The 10356-nt window shown below is 43.0% G+C and overlaps 1 protein-coding gene across 2 annotated transcripts; it reads left to right on the top strand.

Moving 5' to 3' along the window:
* The first annotated feature begins 340 nt into the window (after window positions 1–340).
* Window positions 341–10356, top strand: LOC103480858 (acidic leucine-rich nuclear phosphoprotein 32 family member D-like). 2 transcript variants are annotated; one of them, XM_008436058.3, is made up of 7 exons: window positions 341–504; window positions 4405–4554; window positions 5333–5455; window positions 8098–8275; window positions 8353–8441; window positions 8514–8592; window positions 9343–10356. In XM_008436058.3, exons 1-7 carry the CDS (start codon window positions 451–453, stop codon window positions 9417–9419), a joined length of 750 nt encoding a protein of 249 aa, XP_008434280.1. In that variant the 5' UTR covers window positions 341–450; the 3' UTR covers window positions 9420–10356. The 2 variants fall into 2 exon arrangements, with proteins under 2 accessions (XP_008434280.1, XP_008434279.1); XM_008436057.3 differs by having other exon boundaries at window positions 342–504; window positions 8350–8441.

Here is a 10356-nt window from a genome sequence, read left to right on the forward strand (position 1 = left end):
TGTTTGTCGTTTAAAACAGCCAAATTTCTGTTGGCACTTGAAAGCAACAACGCCTTGACCCACTTTCACACACGCTACGTAAACGTTGTGTTTCTGTATCGCTTTATGATATGAAAGCAGCGCACTTCCGGAAGCTATATTTGCCTTTTCAAAATAAATGTAAAACGCTAAACATACGTTGTAGCTTATTCCATAAAAACGAGGCTTTTATTTTGCCTGTATATGAAACAAACTGATACATATTTCAATTATGAGGTAGAATGTAAAATAAGTACAGTTAATGGTCAGCGCCTCTACTGGACCGTCTCAGACTTTTATTGTTGTAGTCTCCACCGGAAGTTCTTTGTGCTAGCGGTAGCTAACTTCACTCTGTTTCCGCGTGTTGATGCTGAAGAGAGGATCGTGTAGAAACGAGTGTTTTGCATCGCAGAGAGTCAGAAGTAGAGGAAAATGGACATGAAGAAGAGGGTTTCTTTAGAGTTGAGGCACCGGTCTCCAGCGGAGGTGAGAGTCCCGGGTTTTTAACTATTTGACTGCGGTGTGAATTCAACCGGCAGCGGGAGGGGAGGAGGAGGAGGAGGAGAGGTGGTGGAGCACATGGCAGCTGGATCTGCAGCTTCACCAAACTACTAACTAATTTATTTATGTCTTGAAATCAAAGTTGCTCTAAAATAACAGATAAATTTTGAATCTTTGGAGGTAGATTTATCCCTTGTTGTTCACGCTACTATTTATCTAATGCGAGTATAAACTTGTGCTGGTGACGCTGAAGTTAGCGTCCGTTTCGGAACTTTAGTAAAAGGGATAATTTTGAGGAGTTTGGATTGAATTGTGGATTAAAATATAAAATCCTTAAGACTGGTCACACCTGGACTTTATTATTCTAAACTGAACAGTATTTTTTAATACAGTTGGTAAAATGTGAAACATTAGTTTTAATGTGAAACTAAAACTAGTGTTTAGTACCCATTTCTTTATCTTTAACATTGTAGTATAAATGCAACAATTACGCCAATCTAGCCTGATCTGAATAGTTATACACTAAATATACATTTTAAAAACAGACATTAATTTGGGAAATTTATAAGTATCTGTTGTATATTTTTAAATTTCACAAACCAATTTAAGATAACAAATAAAACTAAAGTTTTTAAGAATATCTGTACTGTGTTAATTACCCAGTCAAAATGTAAACTTTGCAATTATAAACGATGTATGATAAAAATCTTGAACTAGTGAAATACCCATTTACTGTAGCTTGAATCGGACACCAACTTCAGCCTCATACATCCGTGTTTGTTTCTTGGGCCTGGCTAATATCTGGAACTACATTACTACGCAGCTGCATTTGACTCCGCTAATATAAAGTGATGATTACAGCAAATTGTTAAACCAGCTTTACATTTTCATATTTTAATTCATGGAAGTTATAAAACATGTTTATAAACCAATACTTGTGTGTCGTTTGAATATTACCACGTATTATAATTTAAACTCGGCAGGAAACGAGTTTTGAATGTTAATCTTTGTACATTAAATACAATTAAAATAGAAAGTTAAGTTTTAAATATTATTTTTTCAGTTTGCCTACACTGAACTTTGTGCCCTTTGTGTGTATTTTTACGTTTTGTTACTTTAATAGCTGCCTGTACCAACGCTGTGTCAGAAAGTAGTCGGAGCCCATGGCTGTAACGTGCCGTTAAGTGCGCGCTAACGCTAGCTTGAAGCTAAAGTAGCCTAACGGCAATTCATTGCGCTCTGCCCGATGTGTTATTCATGCTAGTTAAAATTCTCAGGTTTAACATTAAACTTAGAAGAACAATATTGGGATTTTTTTTTTTTTTTTTTTTTTTTTAGCGTTTATGGAGGTTAAAAAGAGCAGAGCGACGGTTAGCAGATATGAGACCCACGTGACGCCGCTCGTGCGTCGGGAGTTTACAAACAGAGAGGAGGCTGGGTTCCAATACAGACCTGGTCAGGACCCGTTCCACTTATAAAACTGATCAGGACCCGTTCCAATTATAAAACTGGTCAGGACCCGTTCCACTTATAAAACTGATCAGGACCCGTTCCACTTATAAAACTGGTCAGGACCCGTTCCACTTATAAAACTGATCAGGACCCGTTCCGATTATAAAACTGATCAGGACCCGTTCCACTTATAAAACTGATCAGGACCCGTTCCAATTATAAAACTGATCAGGACCCGTTCCACTTATAAAACTGGTCAGGACCCGTTCCACTTATAAAACTGATCAGGACCCGTTCCAATTATAAAACTGATCAGGACCCGTTCCACTTATAAAACTGATCAGGACCCGTTCCAATTATAAAACTGATCAGGACCCGTTCCACTTATAAAACTGGTCAGGACCCGTTCCACTTATAAAACTGATAAGGACCAGTTCCAATTATAAAACTGGTCAGGAATTATAAAACTGCTAACTGATCCCTTTTATTTACAAAACTGCTCTTTTCCAGTCTAATATTGATGAGGGGTGCATTCCATTTAGATTGAAGTGAAATATATTTTACAACCATTACAGACTGAATTTTCATCCAGCAGAGCTAGCTGTAGCTTGGTCCACAGGGGGAACCGACGATAGGTGTGTAAATCATTAATTAGCAAGTAGCTAGCGCGTCTGGAATGTGCACCGTCTGGGGGGTAAGTGGTTGATGTGTGAGGCAGTAACCAAGGCGTCAGACAGTCGTTGAAAAGAGATGGATGTTCCCCTTTTCAAATTAAAACCCTGGAACTAAAATGCATCTCTGTTGCGTTGCAGAGCTTTACATGTGAATAAAATCCCTCCACACTTGAGAGTGATCTGTTTACATGCTAATAGATGCACAAAGAAGCTCACGCTAGCTGCTAATTTGTCGTGGGCTGGACACACACAAGACATCAGCAGGTCTACTGGTGTTTCTGTAGCATTTAGGAGCTTTAATTTATTTATTATTCAGGCATCAACATGGCTGGGATTCACTTAAAAAGCTCAGGTTGAGCTAAGCTAAAGGTTTCTACCAATAAAAACAGGAAACATCGACTAGCTTGCTAGGTATTATTGCAGGCATGTTGTTCTTTTTATAGAGATTATCTGTGTTTTGCATGCGTTGGTGTAGAACCCGTTTATCACGGTGGACACTTAGCTTTTAAAAACATTATTTAAATCGTCGCCTGATGCCCACCGATAAACTTATGAGAAAATCTGATGTATAAAATCACCCCTGTAGAAGTGAAAGTACTTTTCAGTTCACGCCACCTGTATCTCTGGTTGAATTTTGAATCCTGCTGTTCTTATAGATACGTTCATTTTTGTTCCTCCGTTAAAATATTACAATGATTTTATACTGTCAGCTGGAAGCTTCTGAGCATCTGTTGCGCCCTCTGGTGGCCACTTTAAGCACGTCGGCTCAAATCAGAAAATATTTTTAAAAACTTTATAATGGAGATTGTTATTACTGTAAATTAGGACAATAAATTGATTACTAATTTGGTGATTCCATGATTCAAAATAGACACGAATGCACTGATTTGACATATTCGAGCCGATATTGATATCGCAGTTATGGCTGATATTTCCATCCATCCATCCATCCATCCATCCATCCATCCATCCATTTTCTTCCTCTTATCCGGGGTCGGGTCGCGGGGGCAGCAGCTTCAGAAGGGAGGCCCAGACTTCCCTCCCCAGCCACTTCTTCCAGCTCCTCCAGGAACCCCAAGGCGTTCCCAGGCCAGCCGAGAGACAAAGTCCCTCCAGCGTGTCCTGGGTCTCCCCTCCTCCCGGTGGGACCTGAACTCCTCACCAGGGAGGCGTCCAGGAGGCATCCTGACCAGATGCCCGAGCCTCAACTGGCTCCTCTCGACGTGGAGGAGCAGCGGCTCTACTCTGAGTCCCTCCTGGATGACCGAGCTTCTCTCTCTAAGGGAGAGCCCAGCCACCCTGCGGAGGAGGAAACCCATTTCAGCCGCTTGTACCCGTGATCTCGTTCTTTCGGTCATGACCCAAAGCTCATGACCATAGATGAGGGTGGGAACGTAGATCGACCGGTAAATCGAGAGCTTCGCTTTTTGGCTCAGCTCTCTCTTCACCACGACGGACCGGTACAGCGCCCGCTTCACAGTAGACGCTGCCCCAATCCGCCTGTCGATCTCCCGCTCCCTTCTTCCCTCATTCGTGAACAAGATCCCCAGATACTTAAACTCCTCCACTTGAGGCAGGACGACCCCCCTGACCCGGAGAAGGCACTCTACCCTTTTCCGGCTCAAGACCATGGCCTCGGATTTGGAGGCACTGAGCCTCATCCCGGCCGCTTCACACTCGGCTGCGAACCGCTCCAGTGAGAGCTGCAGATCACGTTCCGATATTTCCTGATATTACATTTACTTTTCCCTCCCCTCAGGTGCAGGAGCTGGTCCTGGACAACTGCCGCTCCAGTGAGGGGAAGATCGAAGGAATCACAGAGGAGTTCTCCAACCTGGAGCTGCTCAGCCTCATCAACGTCGGCCTGACCAGCGTAGCGGACATCCCCAAACTGGACAAGCTCAAAAAGGTGAGATCTATTCAGAATCGTCTGGCAGCAATAAGCCGATGTTTCTGCAGAGTGTAACTTTTATAAATGCTGAAACGAGACAGATGATCTGTGGGGGGGGAAAAACGAGCTCCTCCACCTTCACCCAGCGCTGACGGGAAACGACCAATCAGAGCCAGGAGGCGGGACTTAGTGCTGTCAATCACCTTTACTCTGTTACGCTGCAGCTAGCAGAGAATGATGTAAATGCTAATGCTAGTTAGCAGTCATCAGGGATGGCATAAATCTAAAAAAAATCTCAAATTTTGTCAAAACTGCTAGAGGAAAATCTGGTTTTGAGTTCAAAAGTTCTAAATTTCTGTTTTTGAACATTTTTGACTTTTGAAACATTTTCTAAAGGTTTTTTTTAATAAAAAAAAAAGGTTCTGAGATTAATCTACAAATATTTTTGAGAAAAATTATGGACTAGAAAACAAGAGTGAGGAGAGCCGAACCGTAACGGTTAGTTGTTTCTCTGCCAACTGCACAGTTAGTGGCGAGTACACTAGGTTGATTGACAGCACTAAGCCCCTCCTTCTGGCTCTGGCTGGTTTGTTTTCATGCGTTTCTCCTGATAGCAGATCGAGTTTTTCACCTGTTCTCATAAACACGTCGTTATAAAAGTTTCACGCTGCAGTTTTAAATGATCCGCTGATCTGTGAGGTTCGTTGTGACGTTGAGAACATTTTTCCGCTGCAGAGTCACTTTAAATCCCACTAAATGCTTTAATTTCTCCCCCCCCCCCCCTCTGTGTCTGCAGCTGGAGCTGAGTGATAACAGGATATCAGGCGGACTGGAGGTTCTGGCTGAGCGGCTCGTCAATCTGACACACCTCAACTTGAGCGGCAACAAGTTCAAAGACATCAGCACGCTGGAGCCGCTGGTAGGTCTCCAGTTCGGTTGGTTAACGACGGACTGGGTTAGCTTACCGTCGGGCTTCAAACTGGAATATTGGAGCATTCTGACGCAACGACTTCTTTTCTTTTCTAAGAAAAATGACAGGAAGTTCTTTCAAATCCCTTCTGTGACTTGAATTAACGGCAGGCTGCAATTATTTTTAATAGCTTAATTACGAGAATGTAGTCATAATATTAGCTGAGTGAAGACACAGTTTAGTTTTTTGTTTTAAGTATCTGAATTGATGCCGACGTAGAGCGATCCGGCCCCAATCATTCCAGGGCTTTTGACCAATCAGCGTTCCAAGTACAGAACTCTTGACAGTACTGACAGCGTCTATCATAGAAAACACGCTGGGGTCAGAGAGATTTTGAGGAATATAGTAGATAATCACTGTCTAAGTTGTCAGTGGGGAATATGAAATCCCGACAGCCGTTACCCAGAACGTGTAGAGGGCAGAATGCAATTTATTACATTTTCAAGCTCAAAAAGGAGCCTGAATGAAATGGATCATGGACTGGAGTCCACCTCACGTCCAGTTGAATGAAACTGATGGACGGAAACTACCAAGTTAGTCAGCACCACCAAAGGACCCGGGAGGAAACGTCCCATTTTTTTGTTATAACGACACTTACTGATGGCTCTGTGCTAACGACTCAGGCTCCTTACAAACAACTCAGGCTCCGTGCTAATGACTCCATGCTAACGACTCAGGCTCCTTACAAAAGACTCGGCTCCGTGCTAACGACTCCATGCTAACGACTCAGGCTCCATGGTAACGACTCCATTCTAACGACTCAGGCTCCTTACAAAAGACTCGGGCTCCGTGCCAACGACTCCATGCTAACGACTCAGGCTCCATGGTAACGACTCCATTCTAACGACTCAGGCTCCTTACAAACAACTCAGGCTCCATGGTAACGACTCCATTCTAACGACTCAGGCTCCTTACAAAAGACTCGGGCTCCATGGTAACGACTCCATTCTAACGACTCAGGCTCCTTACAAAAGACTCGGGCTCCGTGCCAACGACTCCATGCTAAAGACTCAGGCTCCATGGTAACGACTCCATTCTAACGACTCAGGCTCCTTACAAAAGACTCGGGCTCCGTGCCAACGACTCCATGCTAACGACTCAGGCTCCGTGCTAATGACTCAGGCTCCGCGCTAACGACTCCATTCTAACGACTCAGGCTCCTTACAAACAACTCAGGCTCCATGGTAACGACTCCATTCTAATGACTCAGGCTCCGCGCTAATGACTCCATGCTAACGACTCAGGCTCCGTGCTAACGACTCAGGCTCCGCGCTAACGACTCCATGCTAACGACTCAGGCTCCTTACAAACGACTCAGGCTCCGCGCTAACGGCTCCCTGCTGACGGCTAAGTCAAATAAACACAACTCAGTTAAATTAAAACAATGCTAAACATCTAATCATTTCCAGATCAATAAGTGAAGGCAGTTATGCTGGATTTTATGCGTGTAAATTCCAACAGTAGCTCTTTGGCAGCATGTAAACAGACGGCGCTAACTGCTGTACTGACACTTAAACACTGTTTCATGCTACTGTTTAGTTCTAAGCCTTTTCCTGAAGGCAGATTTTCCCAAGCCGGTATTATTTACATCATTACTCACCCATTTTGTCCCACAGCGTTCACTCTCGCATCCAACCAGACTTTGTGTCCCTCATTTTTCCTCTTGGGCTTTTATCGTTGATTTCTCCGTTATTTCCCGCTAACAGACCTGACATAGGACTAGTTAGAGAATTTTCTTGCCCGCCGTCTTTGCCTCAGTGTTGGTTTATGAGGCAAAAATGTCTCAAAACATGTCTGGTGTAGCTCATTTAGGTCCGTCAGTCTGCCATCATAACGGTTAGCTTGTCGGAGGACGGCTCTACGCCTGCATGGGGGCGGAGCCGGCGTCACGTCCATCGCAGCCAAACTGGCTTTCACATCATGTTTTAAGCATTTATGAGGCAAACTGGAAACTGCTGCTGCGCGAGCTACCCAGAAGGTGTTGCTAGGTAACCGAAGTTGGGGGAGGGGTCTTGAAACTGCTTGTTACGCAGCAGGTTGTTGCTAGGCAACCAAAGAGCGAGTGAGTTAGTTTATTCCACCAACCTTTCAGATTCAATTCAAAAATACTTTAATTAGTTAGTTTATTTATTTATTATTAATTAATTAATTAGTAATTTCTTAGCTAGCTGTGAAAGTTACAGTAGCTGAAGTTTTTCCAATGCCTACATCTCCCAGAATGCTCTGCGGTTCTGGATCAGTTGTTTAATACTCTGAGATGCGTTTTCTATTGATATGAGTCACGTTCCGATATCATATTGTTGTTGATTTATTGTCCAGCCTTAGCCTGTAAAACAAGATGGCCGCCCTGTCCGTACTGACAAAACGATGGAACAAAGGAGGGAATTAGTGAGAAAAAATGTTATTTTCCAAAAATGTAATTTTCAAAAGCCAGAAATGTGACGATTGATTTATGGGCTAGCCCTATTCTGACGGCAGAGTTGGTGAGTAGTTATGAAGCGGAGGGAACCGGTTCTGCTCCTGGTTCTGCTCCAGTCCAGGCGGCTGAACGGTTGTTGTTGTTTTTTTTTCTTTTTGTTTGGCCGCTGCAGAAGAAACTCCCTCAGCTGAAGAGTTTGGACCTGTTCAACTGCGAGGTGACCAACCTGGGCGACTACCGGGACTCCATCTTCACGCTGCTGCCTCAGCTCACCTACCTGGACGGCTACGACGCCGACGACTGCGAGGCGTCCGACTCGGACGGCGAGGCCGACGCCGTCGATGATGAAGGTCTGTGCGGCGGCGCCAGAGCCCAACGAACGCTTCGCCGTGTTTGATGTTAATCTGAACCTTCTGCGTCCTAGAAGGAGAGTCGGAGGAGTTCTGGGAGGAGGAAGAGGACGATGATGAAGATGTGGTGGCGGAAGAGGACGACGACGACAGCGGTGATGATGAGGTTAGCTTCCTGCTTCATCTCCTCATCTTCATCATGTTGGTCATCAATCTAACATGCTGGTGTTTCTGGCAGGAGGGGGGAGTGAACGGAGAGGTGGACAGCGAGGAAGATGACGAGGATGATGATGAAGAGGATGACGAGGAAGATGATGGTGAGTAGCTGGGCTCTTCTGGTTTAACCTCCAGTCTGAGCTAAAAACGTGATTTTCTTTTTAATATGCCTTAAAAAAAAGGTCTGGAAATATTCAACCCTCTAAAATTAATGAAAAGTTTCTTATATTTAAGGCCTTAAAATGTCTTAAATTTGTTACAAAAACGACCACAGGTCTTACATTTTATTGTGGCAGGAATATTTAATTTTCTGTGTATTTTTTTTTTTCCTTGAAGGACTTTTTTGTCAGGAAAATTGCTTTCTGTAGTTTGAGGCAGTTGCTAACTAGCTGCTAATGTACCTTTGCTAGCTAGCTTAGTTTTTTTTTTTGCATCTATTATGGGAGCAAACTGCAAAGTTTCTGCTGTCAGCCTGTAGTTACACCCAATCACCTCCTATATTTAGTTTCTCTTAAGTTTTATTCAAACTGGCATTAAAAAAGGTCTTAAATTCATGTATCTATGATTAAGGCCTTAAAATGTCTTAAATTAATTTTAATATCATAAGTTAGTGACCGGTGGCAGGAATATTTAATCTCATATGTAGTTATGTGTTTTTCTTGTGGTTTCTTGTGTCTGAGTTGCACACAAACATTTGCTAATAGCTGCTAATCTGTCCCTGCTAGCTTGCTAGCTTTTATGCATCGATTTTATTCAAACTGGATTAAAAAGATCTTAAACATCTGAAACCTGCAGATGCCTTGAATTAGTGCATAGTTAAGTTCAGCTATGGGTGAATGTTGCGTCCACAGACGAGGATTCGTCTCCGGTGAAGGGACAGAAGAGGAAGAGGGACCCGGAGGATGAAGACGATGAAGATGATGAGTGAACCTCCCTCCCAGTGTTTCCATCAGCCAACACCAGCTCTGCTTCCACTCCCACTGGGCTGCATCCCATCCGTTAATCCTCCAAACCAAAACAACTTTCTCCTCTACAATCCGCTCAGATTCTTCCTACGTTTTTTTTCTTATAAACTCAGGAATAAATTGTAAAAACTCAAAAGTTAGAAGACATTTATAAACATTTTTCTTTCCTCTTAAAATATGGGATTTCCTCCCTTTTTTATTTTTATTTTTTATTTTGTCATATTTATACAATCGTCACTTTTTTCAGGAGCTGAAGGTGAAAAATGACCAGATTTAATTTTTACCAGTTTAGTTTCTCCAAATACATCCGACTATATTTAACCAGTAGCAACACGAAGATGGTGAAACCTTCACAGAAAACATGAAATCTGACATTTTCCTCTTCAGAACATCTGCAGTCGTAAAATAAAGCCTCAGTTGAATTAACGTTTCCATCAGAAGTGAAATAAGATGTGAAACCATCGCGTTCAGGTCGGTGGATGCAGGTTTTTGTATTTTTGAGGTTTGATTCTCGTTTTGTTTTTGTTTTTTTTCCCCCTTTGACCTTTGACCCGATCTGTCGTCCCGGTTCCCCGCAGCCAGCTGCGCTCAGGGCAAACTGTTGTTTTGTTTTTGTTTTTTTTCTGCCAGCAGAGCTTTTAAAAAAATCTATTTTTTCAGAGAAAGTTTTGTTTACTTTTGTATGGCTGACTCGGGACGCCGCCTCTCTCTCTCTCTTTCTTTCTCTCTCTCTCTTCTTCTCTCTCTCTCTCCGTCTGCGTTCGTTTCCAGAGAGATCTGTCGCAGCGAAGCCACGAGGTCGTTTGCTTGTTTTTCTTTTTGTTTTTATTATTTTCTGTAAGTTAAAAATGAGAAATCATACAAAAGGAACTCTGTAAATAAAATCTTAACATTTTCGTC

The sequence above is a fragment of the Poecilia reticulata genome, chromosome 18, assembly GCF_904066995.2.
Source record: "Poecilia reticulata chromosome 18, P_reticulata-male-v2, whole genome shotgun sequence".
Classification (NCBI taxonomy): Eukaryota; Metazoa; Chordata; class Actinopteri; order Cyprinodontiformes; family Poeciliidae; genus Poecilia; species Poecilia reticulata.

Excerpts from the sequence above, each read along its gene's own strand:
- LOC103480858 (XM_008436057.3), top strand. The coding sequence starts at position 451 with ATGGACATGAAGAAGAGGGTTTCTTTAGAGTTGAGGCACCGGTCTCCA. Across the intron at positions 4,555-5,332 it reads AACTGGACAAGCTCAAAAAG|CTGGAGCTGAGTGATAACAG; the intron begins GTGAGATCTATT and ends CTGTGTCTGCAG. Across the intron at positions 8,593-9,342 it reads GGATGACGAGGAAGATGATG|ACGAGGATTCGTCTCCGGTG; the intron begins GTGAGTAGCTGG and ends TTGCGTCCACAG.